General features: G+C 31.1%; 1 protein-coding gene across 1 annotated transcript; it reads right to left on the bottom strand.

The window, feature by feature from the left end:
* Positions 1–6,300: 6,300 nt before the first annotated feature.
* Positions 6,301–11,431, bottom strand: LOC134727736 (serine-aspartate repeat-containing protein C-like). The gene is made up of 5 exons (XM_063592122.1): positions 10,545–11,431; positions 9,756–9,992; positions 7,894–8,432; positions 6,959–7,425; positions 6,301–6,405 (listed from the first exon to the last, which is right to left on the bottom strand). The coding sequence occupies exons 1-5, from the start codon at positions 11,429–11,431 to the stop codon at positions 6,301–6,303; spliced, it is 2,235 nt and encodes a 744-aa protein (XP_063448192.1).
* Between the last annotated feature and the right edge of the window lie 8,569 nt (positions 11,432–20,000).

The following is a 20,000-nucleotide window of genomic DNA, read 5'->3' as shown; positions in this document are numbered from 1 at the left end:
TGCATATTAAATATGTATATATGAACATTACTTTTTAAAGCTAATGCCTTAGAATAGCTCTGTGACACTAGTTATAATGACAGATCTGCCATCATCAGGGGTCCAACCATACCTATTATTTGTTTATAAATGTTTTCATCAAATTAAAATACATTGTTTTCTAAAATGATTCTCAACAAATTTATAAATACACTTGATTGGCGAAGAACGTCTTTAATGTTAAAAAATAGTTCAAAATACAGTTATAAATTATTCATCAGCTCAAGCTCAAATCAATTAAGTCCTACAATTATTGACTTTTAAATTTTATTTGTCGAAACTGTCATAGGCTCGTTCAACAGCAATCAATAGAACTTCTTGATGTAGATTAGTAAGCATCTGTGTGATATCATACGAAACCAAACGAAACCAAAAGGCTATATGCCATAGGTATTATTTCTCAAAGATATCAATGAACGATGTAGCCTACACGTATCTTTTAAATGTGAAGACTGATATGAATTAGACAAAAGTAATACTATCATATTACCCCTTTCTTATAATTTCAATTTGAAAATAAGTTCGATTGTTTATTAATTTGTTATGGTCACTTGTGTTTCTAATTTGCCGTATTTCTTTACCTTAGATAAATCGTCTATATACATGCTGTGAGTGACAGCTATTTATGTGCAGAAACAGATAAGAATTTGTTTCTTTAAAGAATGCCATATGTTGTAAATCTTTTACCTTTGATTACATTATCATCTAAGAACGACATTTGATCGTCTCTATATGTGCCATCATGGCATGATAGAATATTTTGTCTTTATATTGAAATGCAGAAATACCTAGATGCATTATTTCGAACATAAATATGTCACAGATTTCAGGTGACGGAACTGCACCAATTGCCGCACCCATTGTTTGTTTATAATTTTTCCATCAATTTCAAATACATTTATTTAATTTATTTTCTAAAATGAATTTCAATAAATATAGAAATACATTAACTCGTGGAACATTGACTTTATTTGAACTGTCACAGCACAAAATAAAGTTTCTTGAGTACGAGATAAGTAAACATCTGTTGCCATGGGTTTAATTTTCCCAATGATATTGATGGAAACGATGTAGTATCTTAAGTATATATATCAAGAGTCTATCTAAATAATGAGGTTACATGTTTTATGGCCTTCCAAATACCGTGACGATCCCTAACATCATTTATTGTTGAAATCTGGATCTGGTGTACACAATGATATTGACACCTTATGCTTGTTGCATAACATCGTGGCCACAAGTTAATTATTTTCTGTTTATAATTAAATTTATATTGAGATCCATTTTGTTACATCTTGTGATCAATTTTATTTGGCAATAGCAGGGTTAAAGAACATCAGTTGTTCGACCTGTTAGTCAAATGCGTTTTGTTTAAACATACTTTTTCACTTTCTGGTCTTTTGGAAAATTTGTTTTACATACACACGTATAAAAATGGCGGTTTTTATCTAACGCAATCATAGGTTTGAACGTAGTTTTCAATTTAGACTCGTTTATATATATATATATAAATATACAACTCGTCTAAACAGGAACCCAACAATGTTAGCAAATTTTTGGTTCTTCCCTCGCCGGGATCCGAACCCATGCTACTGTGATATCGTAACACCTACTCGCTTGCACTGCAGCCGTCCCGCTAGACCACACGACCACCTGGGCTCTACTAGTGTCTCAAAATAGCAACAATCAACATTCAATCTATCTAGGTGTGGATCAGTTTCAACTGTCACAACCTTTGGAAATCTAGAGTTGTGCCATTTCACATCGTAAATACCTATTTTTATTTTTGGCATATTTCTTTAGTATTTGCGGTGTGTTTGGAAATTTTAAAATTGTTCTAGCGTTCGCTTAAATTGTATAAATCAAGATTTTGATAGAGTCTCAATTTGAATTGACATGATTCATTTGTCATCGTGCAATTACCGAAGAAGGATATCTGTTATCCGAAATATCTATTTTTTGTATATTTTATAGTTATTTAATGGTGATGTTATACTTTAAAATATACAAATATTAAATAACTATAAAATATACAAATATTAGATATTTCGGATAACAGATATCCTTCTTCGGTAATTGCACAATGACAAATGAATCATGTCAATTCAAATTGAGACTCTATCAAAATCTCTCTATATATAAATATATATGTGTGTGTACAGTGAAGATAACTTCTAACCTCTCATCAAACAGAATCTGTCAGAAGAACTGTTCTAGGTCAGTTTGTAGATCTGTGATCCTGACACCTAGACAGTTCTTACCTAGAATATATTTGGTCAGTTCTATCTAGAACTGATTTAGACAGTTCTAACAAGAATAGTTTTACCCTAAAACTGATACTGACAGTTCTACCATATAACTGATCCTCAGAGTTCTACCTAGAGCTGATTTTATCAGGTTACCTAGTACTGATTCTGATAGTTCTACTTAGAACAGTTCTAAGGTAGAACTGTTCTATGTATATAACTGTTCTATCACAGTTTAAGACAGTTCTATGACAGATTATTCTGACAGTTCTAATGAGATGTTAAAAATGATCTCCACTGTAGACTGATTTTGAACAAATGGTATAAGAAAGTAATCTACGTAATGACCAACAAGTTCAGGTTTGAAACCACACTATGATATAATTGGTCTGCCAGGTGGAATTGTACGTGTGCTCTTTTTTCCTCAGTAGCTGACACATAAACCCTCGAATCAATCACAACTTTCCTTTTTTAAGAATGGAACCTTGTGGATCAACTTCATGGAGATTTATAAATACTCTCAAAGTCAAGTTGTTAATTAGAAACTTTTTACTATTATCGTCGGACAACGACGACGATTACAATTACGTCATACCATTATAAGAATAATAAAAAACTGCGGATGTATAGAAAATAACTGAAAAAAATACTGGTCATGAAATGATTTATTTAATGGTATTTAACCCCATCAAAGTGTATAATATACTGATCAAACACAATGTGTAAATATATTGTTTAATTATATGATATATGCTGATTAAAATAATTCATACTTGGATGCAAAATATTTGATAATTTCTATGTTGTTTATAATGAAATATAATATACTTTATTTCAAATCAATCAGCACATTCAGTCTAACATGGCATAACAATTATTAACAATGCATCAAAAATACTTATGGAAAGATCTTTCTTAAATTTAAATGTGACAAATAAACAAATAACAAAACAAAAAACAACTTCACATATGTATATTATATTTTGTACAAATTATGATTAATGTGTCTTGTACATATTGCAAAGGATAATAATATTTACACAAAATAATACAAATACACATCTAAGGTAAGAAATAAGATAATTTTTTGAGGCAAATGAAAAAAATCAAAAGTATTAGATATATATAATAATTTTCTTCTTTATATTCAATTCAATTACTAGATAAACTAAGTTTAATTGACTGGTTAAAGTATAAACATGACAGTAAAAACTTGCTGTCGCTCATTGTGCTGTTTGTTGCATTTAAAGATTTTTTTTTATTCATTTTCTCCTTTTTTTCCTTTTTTTTTTTTATTAAAATCTTTTATATAATCCCGTTTTTACAATTAATTCGTACGAACTTAAAAATTCAATATTGATTTTTATTTAAGTTCCATTAATATATGCAAGTAGCTAATTGTCCTAACAAAAATACGCAAGTTATTGTTGAATGAAGCTTGATTTTTAATAAGAAACCATAAGGACTGAAATACTTTGTCGATAAAATTAAAACTTAACAATTTTGTTATTGATGCGTATTTAAAATCTTTTAAGAGAGTCATTAGAAATCATATAAAAAACTGTAAACGGATACGCATGTTTCAAGTTATTCACAGCAATAATAACCATTAACCGAAATTTGCAATTTGTAAACAATAATGACCTTGTTACCACTAAATTGTTAATGCTTGAGTTTATTTTTATTACATAACTTGCTAGGACAGCTTGTCATTTATACATTTGGTACTGTAATTGATATTATAATTAACCACATCCACATTGTAATGTTGTTGGTGAATAAACTAAACAGGTGCCGTTGTCTTTATTGTTTTAAGCTTATATCGACTATCAGATTAACAAAATAACTTAAAAACACGTTCTTTTTAATAAAGATAAAATAAATAATTACTTTAAATGTTTTTATGAAGTTTGCGACTTTACTTATATTGAACAAATATACAAAATAAATACTATATAACAACTACAAAAGCATTCTAGAGTTTCAGATTGTATTTAATGATACCACTCAATTGGTGTCACCTAAATTGAATTCATGAATTTAAATGTCTAATACCGTTGTCTTCTTTCTACTTCTTTTCCCAGTTTTAGGCTGGAAAGCATTTCGTGCCTCAAGATCTTCGTCGTCCACATATGTCCAAAACCGACAGGTATTTTCTGAAAAACGGCAAAAATATTTTTTTACACAAACTTCATGATAAAGTTTTCAAAGTAGTTTCTTTCAAAAATATTCTTGATCAATACAATATTGGAGGCGCGTACAGCGAATGAAAGTAATCAATTTCGAATGAGAAAATGAATTTACATTTTCCTAAAGCAGTTTTTTCAGATATTCATATTATATTCAGAAATTTAAAAAGTGGATTCACCGAAATACAATTGCTAGTGAACATGATGAATGAATGAATAAGTTGAAGTTTCCAAAGTTTCGTCATCGTAATGTGCATATTCAAGTGTTTAGCAAAGACAAATTGACGAATATAATTTATGATTTCCCCTACAACTAAGAAAGTTCACATATGCTTTACAGACATCTTTAGTGAGCTTTCAATACATATCCTATTTTAACCATACGAACTACATTTTTTTATGATCGAATTGTTAAGTATGAGAAATAATTACCTTCTGTAGAGGTGCTACCGTCTTTATCGTGACTATGATCAGATTCGGCATCATTCAGCTCTGTTTTTTTGGCTCTTTCGTTGAATGATTTTTTCAGTTTTTCTGTTGGGATATAAATAAAAAAAATCTTTAGATTTTTTTTCTTTCAAGTATGACAATTAATATAGAAACATTTTAAAGAAAATTGGTACCGTTAATTTTATTACTACCACTGGGTCAATGCCTCTGCTTGTGGACTATTAGTCCCCGAGGGTATCAACAGCCCAGTAGCCAGTACTTCAGTACTGGCATGAACAGATTTTTTGTGTTATTAAAATTTGCTGTAACAAAATATTAGAAATTGTTATAAATTAAGGAATGTATCTCCCTCATGCAAAACTCTGATTCCTTTCACGGATTGGGCTATACCTTTTGGACCTTTTGGATTATAGTTCTTCCATCTTTTATATAAGCTTTGGATTTCAAATATTTTGACCACGAGCATCACTGAAGAGACATGTATTGTCCAAATGCGCATCTGTTGCAAGAAAATTCGGACCGTTCATTTTATTTTAACAAATGGCAACTGTCAGAGGCATGAATGATTTAATAAATTATATCGTACTTGGTCGAACATATATCAGTAAAATACATTTTGTCATCATTAGCTATAAAATACAATTAAAAAATGTACATTAGAGGCACGAAAGATACCAGAGAGACAGTCAAAGTCATCAATCGAAAATAAACTGACAACGCCATAGCTAACAAAGAAATAGACAAACAGCTAAATAATAGTACAAACGACAAAACATAGAAATCTTAAGACTAAGCAACACGAACCCCACAAAAAACTGAGGGTGTTCTCAGGTGGCCCGGAAGAGTAAACAGATCCTGCTCCACACACAAAGAAGAATCAAACTAAGTACTTCTTGAGCAGCTACGTTTTGAGTATACTATATAGTGCGTAATATGACGAATTAATGGTTTCTACAACTTCAATTTTTTTAATTTTATTTTCATTTTTGTCTTTTTTTCGAATGCCGATGTTATATAAAAAAAGGAGATGTGGTATGATTGCCAATGAGACAACTATCCACAAAAGATAAAAATGACACAAACATTAACAATTATAGGTCACCGTACGGCCTTCAACAATGAACAAAGCCCAAACGCATATAGTCAGCTATAAAAGGCCCCGATAAGACAATGTAAAACAATTCAAACGAGAAAACTAACGGCCTTATTTAAGTAAAAAAATGAACGAAAAACAAGTATGTAACACATAAACAAACGACAACCACTGAATTACAGGCTCCTGACTTGGGACAGGCACATACATAAGTTATGTCTGTTCTTCGACGTAATAGTTTAAGTCGTTTATATTTTACCATACTTTTTCTCTTAAGACAAAATTAGATAAATGATTCAGATACCTCTCTCAGGGACGCACATTTATTGTAATTAAAAGACTTACCTCTTTTCGATAGATCTGTATTTTTCACATTAGATAAGTTATTCTGCAATAATAATGGAGAAGTATGCTCAATTCTTGTCTATGTTTTGTAGGTACCACTAGCATGCATATGCCTTTTCAAGTCTGTGAAATTTCTGGTAAAAACGACTTGTTATATTAACTTAATTTTGTTTGTTTAATTTGTATTGGCAAACTATTTAGGTTCATAATACGAAGTGACGTATTGTTTTCTTGTTCCAGTTCTTTTTACTTTTTTTCTTTAAATTGGTCACCGCATCGAATGCATGTGTATATGAAGTATGTCCAAAATGTATGAAAAAGATATTTTTGTAATAGATCAAATCATTTCAATGTATTGTTATAATATAGTTTTGTTATTGAAAAAAAAATATAATTATATGCAATAGTTTTTCCACTATACATTATTTTTACTACTATGAATTTATGACCATTTATCTCCGGTGGTTTAAAATTAGAAAGGCCAAATAAAGTTTAAGGACCAAGATACCTAAAAGATTCCCAAATAAAGCTAAGGTCATATATTTCTGAGATAGAAAAGCCTTAGTATTTCAAAAATTCAAATTAAGATAACTTACTCTGTAAAGTCGTGGTAAATTCACGTTATCAGTGCTGTCGTCATCGTCGTCGTCAAATTTAAAATCATCAGTAGTAGCAGCTAAAGCATCATCATCATCATTGGTGTCGTCGTCGTGGTCGTCGTCGTCGTCATCCTTATTGTCATCATCATCGCTATCATTATCATCATCCTCATCGCTATGATTATCATCATCATCATCCTCATCGCTATTATTATCATCATCATCATCCTCATCGTCGTCGTCATCATCGGCGCCGTCGTCAACGTCGTCGATATCTCCATCTTCATCTTCATTATTATTTTTCGAAGCATCAAAAGCAACAGCATCAACAGCTGAATCGTTATTCACATCAACATCATTATTGTCACTATCATCATCAGCTACTGCAGCAATAATGTTCGTACGTTTACTTTTTACGGTCCTAATTCTCTTTCTTGTGACCTTCCTTTTTGGAGTTGCTACATCTATGAGTAAAAAAAATAAATGGAAATATTCAGATTATTTCAGCTTATCTAAGATAAAATTGTTAATCAATACATCCATATTAGTACATGTTGTCATATGGTATATTATATATGCAGATACAAAAATAACTGATTCTCTATATTTGCTTGTCATGTAATACATGTAATACCATCGGACGTCCTGCAATTGATTATACTGTTTTGAGTTCTTATCTTAATAATTGTCAAATGAAAGGTTTCCGTCTGTAATATGTGAACATGGCGAAGTATGCAAAATACTTGCAAACGATAATGAAGGTATATACGTTTCTTAAAATCAAATGTTTATGGAATTCATTAATACCTGATTAAACACAATTCCATGAAGCAACACTTTCTAAAAATAGATCGTGTATTAAAAAAAATGAAAGCAATAATTTAGAGTAGTAATATAAACAGCATAACATTATACTATGACAGTAATCATACCATGTGAGTAAGAGTCATTCTCATGACCTGGCTGAATGTTTACATCTTGCAGTGTCTCCATCTGCTCTCTGGCAATATTTCGGGACACTCCTGGACCACACGACAATTTTGTAGGTGTTATGAACTGGGTTTCTCTTAAATTTTCTTCATGAGGGAAATACGTTTCCGTCAACCCATCCCTCTGTTTTTTTCTTTGTATGTCCCTTTTATCCACAATAGGTCTACCATTGAGCAAATTATCATAATAGGCTCCTTTCCCATCTCTCTTAATAGTTTGACTTTGTTGTGTCAAATCGAAGCACACGAACGCAAAAGTCACATTTAGGTGTTTCAATTCTTTAAGTCTTTTAAATTGTTGTTTTATACCACGCAAAGCAGTCGATTTTTTTCTTCTTTCATTGGATATTTCTGATGTTTTCTTTTTCTGCAGCGTATCATAAGTTTTTCTTTCGCCGGGTTTTCTAGGTTTTCTTGGAGTAGACGATTCAACATCATCAATGTTAAATTCATCCTCAGAAGGATCATTCTCTGAATCATACCTAATTTAGAAATACAAAAAGATTTTATAAATAATTAATAAAGACCATGCATATATAAATTACTACAGATCGTATATATATAAGTGAGTATCGTTTGATAAAGATTATACATATATGTCAAAAAGTAGGTTAATTATTTTAAACGCATGTTTTTATTCGTCAGATTGAACATTCTTGTAATCAATAACTTTTCTTTAGAATTGTGTAAACAAAATTACATCCACAGCGTGTACAGTGGTATAGATGGAATTTTTTTTTGCTATATGTTAAAAAAATCATATTAAGACCATAGCACATATATAGTCATCGAAAAAATAGAACATTTTTTTTTTTTTTAATTATAAAACGTTACATTTTTTCGTTAGTCTTAAGTTTTTAATCGTATAACATATACTTTTTTATGAGCAAAATGATGAGCGATCGTTTATTCTATGTATCTTTTTTTAAACTTTAGCTCTTTTCACGTTATTAAAAACAACAATTAAAAACTTTAATGTATAACAATGAGCAGAGGGACGATCATGTGTTTTGAATGTTGGTACAGCTACTGAGGTTTGTGTCTGAATTGGGTTTTGAAAAAGGAAAGCACATTTACCAGGAGAAAACTGATAATTTCACCGCGCTAATCGTCGTATGATTTTACATATCTATTGTTTTATGTGCAATTGATTTTGTTGATAATTATCTTTATATCAAATTTTTCTATCGTTAAACAAAAATAAATAAGTATTATCTTTTCATGTTAATTTGTAGTTTTAGTGACTTTAGAAAAAACATGATATTTTATTCGGCCTTAATCATCAGTGTATATATAAATTTCAAAATCAAACTAACACTTGTTTATATCACCAATAGACATTTTCCGTTTTTGTTGACGAAAAAATATGTTTATTTTGTTATAATAAAACACCCATGCAACCACGCATCCCATATTGCTGATAGGACCCGACACAAATATCAATTTCGTGTTTCGGTAGTTAAGCTTGGGATGGTCAATTTAAGATGCATTATTTGAATATAATCAAATATGAACATTATTCATATTTATATTGATATATTTATATTTTTATTATTCTTCTTTATATCTAGTTATTATGACAGATCTACCATCATCAGGGGTCCAACTGTCAATTTAATGTTAAAGTCTTTAACTTTGATCTACTAAGCATATCTCCAATACTTTTATGTTTGCTATACGCAACTATTGGTGCTGCATTGAATATTTGTGCACAGTCTTCATCGAACTGTAATAACTGCCAGTGTTTCATTATACGTTTCTTTATTTTACGTATATATGGATTATATTTAGTTATTAAAACTAACGGAATACTTTGCTTCTCTTTAGATTTGTTTTGTTGTAATAAATCAGTACGGTCAATTGCTAAAGCATCAGTAATACTATCATCTATTTCCAAGTTATCATAACCCCTATCTAATAATTTCACTTTGAAATTAGTTAGATTGTTTATTAATTTGATATGGTCACTTGTATTTCTAATTTGCCGTATTGCTTCACCTTTAATAAATCCTCTGAATACATGCTGTGAGTGACAGCTATTTCTGTGCAGAAACAGATAAGAATTTGTTTCTTTAAAATGTATTTCGAGGTCAAGAATGCCATATGTTGTAAATCTTTGACCTTTAATTACATCAACATCCAAGAACGACATTTTATCGTTTTTGATTTCATAGGTGAACTTTAATAAGGGGTTATAATCATTTGCTAGACGAAAAAAATCTGTAATTTCATCTGATGTTCCATCATATATTATGAATCCATCGTCTCTATATCTGCCATGATAGAATATTTTGTCTTTATATTGAAATGCAGAAATAATTTCATTCATTATTTCAAACATAAGAATGTCACAGATTTCCGGTGACGGAACTGCACCAATTGCCGTACCTATTATTTGTTTGTAAATTTTCCCATCAAATTCAAATACATTGTTTTCTAAAATGATTCTCAACAAATGTATTAATACATTGACTGGCGGAGCATTGACCTTGAAGTTCGATTTGTCAAAACTGTCATATGCTCGTTCAACTGCACGCAATAATGCTTCTTGAGGTAGATTTGTAAACATCTGTGTTATATCATACGAAACTAACAGGCTGTTTGCCATAGGTTTTAATTTCTCAATGATATTAATGAACGATGTAGTATCTTTTATATATGTGGACTGATTTTGAACTATTGGTATAAGAAAATAGTCAACGTAATGACCTATAAGTTCAGTTACAGAACCACACTGTGATATAATTGGTCTGCCAGGTGGAATTATATTTAATTCATTTAATCCATCTTGTTGTATTTGTTTAAACGTCTCTATTTCAAGGCGGTGAATTTTTGGAAGAATATAAATTCTCCCTAATCGTGCATCTCTTAATTTTTGACCATTTGTTAAAAATCTAAACGATATTTTGTCGATTATGCCTTGATCGTATAATGATTTAACATACTCAATGACTTGGATTTTCAGTTCTGCCATGTTAAATGAATCTAATTGGCAGTAATGTTGAGTATTTAGTTGTCTTGTGACTTCTGTTATATAGTCTAGCCTGTCTAAAATAACACAATTTGAATTTTTATCTGCCTTTTTTATCACTATTGTTTCATCATTTTTCAAATTGCTTAGCGCTATTCTTTCGCCCTTAGTAAGATTGTTTTTTACATTTCTTTCTATTGGTAGAAAAGACAATTCAAGCTTGGTTAACTCTATATAATTTTCCAACGTATGGCACGTAGAGGCAGGTTTATATCCTGTATTGTTACGAAATGGATGAAGGTCAGTTTTTTCTTGACTGAACATATACCTACATCGTAATTTTCTAGCAAATTCATTGTAGTCTTTTAGTATAGACATTTTTGCATTTTTGCTTGATGGCGTTGGTATAAATTTCAAGCCTTTCGCCAACAGGATATATTCCTGATTTGATAATCTGCGTTTCGATAGATTAATTACATGCTTTTTGGCATGTGCAGTTCTTTGCTGCATATTGTATTTATTCCGTTCTTTTTTATTGTAGAATCGGAATTTTTGCTTTTTAGCATTTCTATTAAAACGACGTGCCATTTTTGAGTTCACATTGGGTGATTCTCTTAGCTACGTGCCTTTGTTGAGCTCACATTGGGTGGCTGAAGAATTTTTAGGTTTACACATGTTATAAACCTTGAAAGAAGATCCGCCCATTTCGACGTGGGTTGATAGGCGGGGATAAGATAGCAGTGAGAAATTGTCTGTGTTGATGATGTATAAATGAGTCACATTGTTGTGTGGAATTTTTCAAAGTAAATCATGTCATGAAGTATTTTCAAATCAAGGCTAAAAGCTTTGTCCACCGGAACAATAAATTAACACACACCGTATCCCATCAAACAGGCAATGCGGATCGTTCTCAATGCAGAAAACGATTCTCGGTAAGGTGCAGAAGGACAGCCGTCCATGAATACATTTTGTTATAATAAAACACCCATGCAACCACGCATCCCATATTGCTGATAGGACCCGACACAAATATCAATTTCGTGTTTCGGTAGTTAAGCTTGGGATGGTCAATTTAAGATGCATTATTTGAATATAATCAAATATGAACATTATTCATATTTATATTGATATATTTATATTTTTATTATTCTTCTTTATATCTAGTTATTATGACAGATCTACCATCATCAGGGGTCCAACTGTCAATTTAATGTTAAAGTCTTTAACTTTGATCTACTAAGCATATCTCCAATACTTTTATGTTTGCTATACGCAACTATTGGTGCTGCATTGAATATTTGTGCACAGTCTTCATCGAACTGTAATAACTGCCAGTGTTTCATTATACGTTTCTTTATTTTACGTATATATGGATTATATTTAGTTATTAAAACTAACGGAATACTTTGCTTCTCTTTAGATTTGTTTTGTTGTAATAAATCAGTACGGTCAATTGCTAAAGCATCAGTAATACTATCATCTATTTCCAAGTTATCATAACCCCTATCTAATAATTTCACTTTGAAATTAGTTAGATTGTTTATTAATTTGATATGGTCACTTGTATTTCTAATTTGCCGTATTGCTTCACCTTTAATAAATCCTCTGAATACATGCTGTGAGTGACAGCTATTTCTGTGCAGAAACAGATAAGAATTTGTTTCTTTAAAATGTATTTCGAGGTCAAGAATGCCATATGTTGTAAATCTTTGACCTTTAATTACATCAACATCCAAGAACGACATTTTATCGTTTTTGATTTCATAGGTGAACTTTAATAAGGGGTTATAATCATTTGCTAGACGAAAAAAATCTGTAATTTCATCTGATGTTCCATCATATATTATGAATCCATCGTCTCTATATCTGCCATGATAGAATATTTTGTCTTTATATTGAAATGCAGAAATAATTTCATTCATTATTTCAAACATAAGAATGTCACAGATTTCCGGTGACGGAACTGCACCAATTGCCGTACCTATTATTTGTTTGTAAATTTTCCCATCAAATTCAAATACATTGTTTTCTAAAATGATTCTCAACAAATGTATTAATACATTGACTGGCGGAGCATTGACCTTGAAGTTCGATTTGTCAAAACTGTCATATGCTCGTTCAACTGCACGCAATAATGCTTCTTGAGGTAGATTTGTAAACATCTGTGTTATATCATACGAAACTAACAGGCTGTTTGCCATAGGTTTTAATTTCTCAATGATATTAATGAACGATGTAGTATCTTTTATATATGTGGACTGATTTTGAACTATTGGTATAAGAAAATAGTCAACGTAATGACCTATAAGTTCAGTTACAGAACCACACTGTGATATAATTGGTCTGCCAGGTGGAATTATATTTAATTCATTTAATCCATCTTGTTGTATTTGTTTAAACGTCTCTATTTCAAGGCGGTGAATTTTTGGAAGAATATAAATTCTCCCTAATCGTGCATCTCTTAATTTTTGACCATTTGTTAAAAATCTAAACGATATTTTGTCGATTATGCCTTGATCGTATAATGATTTAACATACTCAATGACTTGGATTTTCAGTTCTGCCATGTTAAATGAATCTAATTGGCAGTAATGTTGAGTATTTAGTTGTCTTGTGACTTCTGTTATATAGTCTAGCCTGTCTAAAATAACACAATTTGAATTTTTATCTGCCTTTTTTATCACTATTGTTTCATCATTTTTCAAATTGCTTAGCGCTATTCTTTCGCCCTTAGTAAGATTGTTTTTTACATTTCTTTCTATTGGTAGAAAAGACAATTCAAGCTTGGTTAACTCTATATAATTTTCCAACGTATGGCACGTAGAGGCAGGTTTATATCCTGTATTGTTACGAAATGGATGAAGGTCAGTTTTTTCTTGACTGAACATATACCTACATCGTAATTTTCTAGCAAATTCATTGTAGTCTTTTAGTATAGACATTTTTGCATTTTTGCTTGATGGCGTTGGTATAAATTTCAAGCCTTTCGCCAACAGGATATATTCCTGATTTGATAATCTGCGTTTCGATAGATTAATTACATGCTTTTTGGCATGTGCAGTTCTTTGCTGCATATTGTATTTATTCCGTTCTTTTTTATTGTAGAATCGGAATTTTTGCTTTTTAGCATTTCTATTAAAACGACGTGCCATTTTTGAGTTCACATTGGGTGATTCTCTTAGCTACGTGCCTTTGTTGAGCTCACATTGGGTGGCTGAAGAATTTTTAGGTTTACACATGTTATAAACCTTGAAAGAAGATCCGCCCATTTCGACGTGGGTTGATAGGCGGGGATAAGATAGCAGTGAGAAATTGTCTGTGTTGATGATGTATAAATGAGTCACATTGTTGTGTGGAATTTTTCAAAGTAAATCATGTCATGAAGTATTTTCAAATCAAGGCTAAAAGCTTTGTCCACCGGAACAATAAATTAACACACACCGTATCCCATCAAACAGGCAATGCGGATCGTTCTCAATGCAGAAAACGATTCTCGGTAAGGTGCAGAAGGACAGCCGTCCATGAATACATTTTGTTATAATAAAACACCCATGCAACCACGCATCCCATATTGCTGATAGGACCCGACACAAATATCAATTTCGTGTTTCGGTAGTTAAGCTTGGGATGGTCAATTTAAGATGCATTATTTGAATATAATCAAATATGAACATTATTCATATTTATATTGATATATTTATATTTTTATTATTCTTCTTTATATCTAGTTATTATGACAGATCTACCATCATCAGGGGTCCAACTGTCAATTTAATGTTAAAGTCTTTAACTTTGATCTACTAAGCATATCTCCAATACTTTTATGTTTGCTATACGCAACTATTGGTGCTGCATTGAATATTTGTGCACAGTCTTCATCGAACTGTAATAACTGCCAGTGTTTCATTATACGTTTCTTTATTTTACGTATATATGGATTATATTTAGTTATTAAAACTAACGGAATACTTTGCTTCTCTTTAGATTTGTTTTGTTGTAATAAATCAGTACGGTCAATTGCTAAAGCATCAGTAATACTATCATCTATTTCCAAGTTATCATAACCCCTATCTAATAATTTCACTTTGAAATTAGTTAGATTGTTTATTAATTTGATATGGTCACTTGTATTTCTAATTTGCCGTATTGCTTCACCTTTAATAAATCTTGTTATAATAAAACACCCATGCAACCACGCATCCCATATTGCTGATAGGACCCGACACAAATATCAATTTCGTGTTTCGGTAGTTAAGCTTGGGATGGTCAATTTAAGATGCATTATTTGAATATAATCAAATATGAACATTATTCATATTTATATTGATATATTTATATTTTTATTATTCTTCTTTATATCTAGTTATTATGACAGATCTACCATCATCAGGGGTCCAACTGTCAATTTAATGTTAAAGTCTTTAACTTTGATCTACTAAGCATATCTCCAATACTTTTATGTTTGCTATACGCAACTATTGGTGCTGCATTGAATATTTGTGCACAGTCTTCATCGAACTGTAATAACTGCCAGTGTTTCATTATACGTTTCTTTATTTTACGTATATATGGATTATATTTAGTTATTAAAACTAACGGAATACTTTGCTTCTCTTTAGATTTGTTTTGTTGTAATAAATCAGTACGGTCAATTGCTAAAGCATCAGTAATACTATCATCTATTTCCAAGTTATCATAACCCCTATCTAATAATTTCACTTTGAAATTAGTTAGATTGTTTATTAATTTGATATGGTCACTTGTATTTCTAATTTGCCGTATTGCTTCACCTTTAATAAATCCTCTGAATACATGCTGTGAGTGACAGCTATTTCTGTGCAGAAACAGATAAGAATTTGTTTCTTTAAAATGTATTTCGAGGTCAAGAATGCCATATGTTGTAAATCTTTGACCTTTAATTACATCAACATCCAAGAACGACATTTTATCGTTTTTGATTTCATAGGTGAACTTTAATAAGGGGTTATAATCATTTGCTAGACGAAAAAAATCTGTAATTTCATCTGATGTTCCATCATATATTATGAATCCATCGTCTCTATATCTGCCATGATAGAATATTTTGTCTTTATATTGAAATGCAGAAATAATTTCATTCATTATTTCAAACATAAGAATGTCACAGATTTCCGGTGACGGAACTGCACCAATTGCCGTACCTATTATTTGTTTGTAAATTTTCCCATCAAATTCAAATACATTGTTTTCTAAAATGATTCTCAACAAATGTATTAATACATTGACTGGCGGAGCATTGACCTTGAAGTTCGATTTGTCAAAACTGTCATATGCTCGTTCAACTGCACGCAATAATGCTTCTTGAGGTAGATTTGTAAACATCTGTGTTATATCATACGAAACTAACAGGCTGTTTGCCATAGGTTTTAATTTCTCAATGATATTAATGAACGATGTAGTATCTTTTATATATGTGGACTGATTTTGAACTATTGGTATAAGAAAATAGTCAACGTAATGACCTATAAGTTCAGTTACAGAACCACACTGTGATATAATTGGTCTGCCAGGTGGAATTATATTTAATTCATTTAATCCATCTTGTTGTATTTGTTTAAACGTCTCTATTTCAAGGCGGTGAATTTTTGGAAGAATATAAATTCTCCCTAATCGTGCATCTCTTAATTTTTGACCATTTGTTAAAAATCTAAACGATATTTTGTCGATTATGCCTTGATCGTATAATGATTTAACATACTCAATGACTTGGATTTTCAGTTCTGCCATGTTAAATGAATCTAATTGGCAGTAATGTTGAGTATTTAGTTGTCTTGTGACTTCTGTTATATAGTCTAGCCTGTCTAAAATAACACAATTTGAATTTTTATCTGCCTTTTTTATCACTATTGTTTCATCATTTTTCAAATTGCTTAGCGCTATTCTTTCGCCCTTAGTAAGATTGTTTTTTACATTTCTTTCTATTGGTAGAAAAGACAATTCAAGCTTGGTTAACTCTATATAATTTTCCAACGTATGGCACGTAGAGGCAGGTTTATATCCTGTATTGTTACGAAATGGATGAAGGTCAGTTTTTTCTTGACTGAACATATACCTACATCGTAATTTTCTAGCAAATTCATTGTAGTCTTTTAGTATAGACATTTTTGCATTTTTGCTTGATGGCGTTGGTATAAATTTCAAGCCTTTCGCCAACAGGATATATTCCTGATTTGATAATCTGCGTTTCGATAGATTAATTACATGCTTTTTGGCATGTGCAGTTCTTTGCTGCATATTGTATTTATTCCGTTCTTTTTTATTGTAGAATCGGAATTTTTGCTTTTTAGCATTTCTATTAAAACGACGTGCCATTTTTGAGTTCACATTGGGTGATTCTCTTAGCTACGTGCCTTTGTTGAGCTCACATTGGGTGGCTGTCCTTCTGCACCTTACCGAGAATCGTTTTCTGCATTGAGAACGATCCGCATTGCCTGTTTGATGGGATACGGTGTGTGTTAATTTATTGTTCCGGTGGACAAAGCTTTTAGCCTTGATTTGAAAATACTTCATGACATGATTTACTTTGAAAAATTCCACACAACAATGTGACTCATTTATACATCATCAACACAGACAATTTCTCACTGCTATCTTATCCCCGCCTATCAACCCACGTCGAAATGGGCGGATCTTCTTTCAAGGTTTATAACATGTGTAAACCTAAAAATTCTTCAGCCACCCAATGTGAGCTCAACAAAGGCACGTAGCTAAGAGAATCACCCAATGTGAACTCAAAAATGGCACGTCGTTTTAATAGAAATGCTAAAAAGCAAAAATTCCGATTCTACAATAAAAAAGAACGGAATAAATACAATATGCAGCAAAGAACTGCACATGCCAAAAAGCATGTAATTAATCTATCGAAACGCAGATTATCAAATCAGGAATATATCCTGTTGGCGAAAGGCTTGAAATTTATACCAACGCCATCAAGCAAAAATGCAAAAATGTCTATACTAAAAGACTACAATGAATTTGCTAGAAAATTACGATGTAGGTATATGTTCAGTCAAGAAAAAACTGACCTTCATCCATTTCGTAACAATACAGGATATAAACCTGCCTCTACGTGCCATACGTTGGAAAATTATATAGAGTTAACCAAGCTTGAATTGTCTTTTCTACCAATAGAAAGAAATGTAAAAAACAATCTTACTAAGGGCGAAAGAATAGCGCTAAGCAATTTGAAAAATGATGAAACAATAGTGATAAAAAAGGCAGATAAAAATTCAAATTGTGTTATTTTAGACAGGCTAGACTATATAACAGAAGTCACAAGACAACTAAATACTCAACATTACTGCCAATTAGATTCATTTAACATGGCAGAACTGAAAATCCAAGTCATTGAGTATGTTAAATCATTATACGATCAAGGCATAATCGACAAAATATCGTTTAGATTTTTAACAAATGGTCAAAAATTAAGAGATGCACGATTAGGGAGAATTTATATTCTTCCAAAAATTCACCGCCTTGAAATAGAGACGTTTAAACAAATACAACAAGATGGATTAAATGAATTAAATATAATTCCACCTGGCAGACCAATTATATCACAGTGTGGTTCTGTAACTGAACTTATAGGTCATTACGTTGACTATTTTCTTATACCAATAGTTCAAAATCAGTCCACATATATAAAAGATACTACATCGTTCATTAATATCATTGAGAAATTAAAACCTATGGCAAACAGCCTGTTAGTTTCGTATGATATAACACAGATGTTTACAAATCTACCTCAAGAAGCATTATTGCGTGCAGTTGAACGAGCATATGACAGTTTTGACAAATCGAACTTCAAGGTCAATGCTCCGCCAGTCAATGTATTAATACATTTGTTGAGAATCATTTTAGAAAACAATGTATTTGAATTTGATGGGAAAATTTACAAACAAATAATAGGTACGGCAATTGGTGCAGTTCCGTCACCGGAAATCTGTGACATTCTTATGTTTGAAATAATGAATGAAATTATTTCTGCATTTCAATATAAAGACAAAATATTCTATCATGGCAGATATAGAGACGATGGATTCATAATATATGATGGAACATCAGATGAAATTACAGATTTTTTTCGTCTAGCAAATGATTATAACCCCTTATTAAAGTTCACCTATGAAATCAAAAACGATAAAATGTCGTTCTTGGATGTTGATGTAATTAAAGGTCAAAGATTTACAACATATGGCATTCTTGACCTCGAAATACATTTTAAAGAAACAAATTCTTATCTGTTTCTGCACAGAAATAGCTGTCACTCACAGCATGTATTCAGAGGATTTATTAAAGGTGAAGCAATACGGCAAATTAGAAATACAAGTGACCATATCAAATTAATAAACAATCTAACTAATTTCAAAGTGAAATTATTAGATAGGGGTTATGATAACTTGGAAATAGATGATAGTATTACTGATGCTTTAGCAATTGACCGTACTGATTTATTACAACAAAACAAATCTAAAGAGAAGCAAAGTATTCCGTTAGTTTTAATAACTAAATATAATCCATATATACGTAAAATAAAGAAACGTATAATGAAACACTGGCAGTTATTACAGTTCGATGAAGACTGTGCACAAATATTCAATGCAGCACCAATAGTTGCGTATAGCAAACATAAAAGTATTGGAGATATGCTTAGTAGATCAAAGTTAAAGACTTTAACATTAAATTGACAGTTGGACCCCTGATGATGGTAGATCTGTCATAATAACTAGATATAAAGAAGAATAATAAAAATATAAATATATCAATATAAATATGAATAATGTTCATATTTGATTATATTCAAATAATGCATCTTAAATTGACCATCCCAAGCTTAACTACCGAAACACGAAATTGATATTTGTGTCGGGTCCTATCAGCAATATGGGATGCGTGGTTGCATGGGTGTTTTATTATAACAAGATTTATTAAAGGTGAAGCAATACGGCAAATTAGAAATACAAGTGACCATATCAAATTAATAAACAATCTAACTAATTTCAAAGTGAAATTATTAGATAGGGGTTATGATAACTTGGAA

This window comes from Mytilus trossulus, chromosome 8, assembly GCF_036588685.1.
Source record: "Mytilus trossulus isolate FHL-02 chromosome 8, PNRI_Mtr1.1.1.hap1, whole genome shotgun sequence".
In the NCBI taxonomy this organism is placed as follows: Eukaryota; Metazoa; Mollusca; class Bivalvia; order Mytilida; family Mytilidae; genus Mytilus; species Mytilus trossulus.
This window is presented reverse-complemented; position numbering and strand designations above follow the sequence as displayed.

Excerpts from the sequence above, each read along its gene's own strand:
- LOC134727736 (XM_063592122.1), bottom strand. The coding sequence starts at position 11,431 with ATGCAGCAAAGAACTGCACATGCCAAAAAGCATGTAATTAATCTATCG. Across the intron at positions 9,993-10,544 it reads AAACCTATGGCAAACAGCCT|AAATAGCTGTCACTCACAGC; the intron begins GTTAGTTTCGTA and ends GTTTCTGCACAG. Across the intron at positions 7,426-7,893 it reads GAATGACTCTTACTCACATG|ATGTAGCAACTCCAAAAAGG; the intron begins GTATGATTACTG and ends TTTTACTCATAG.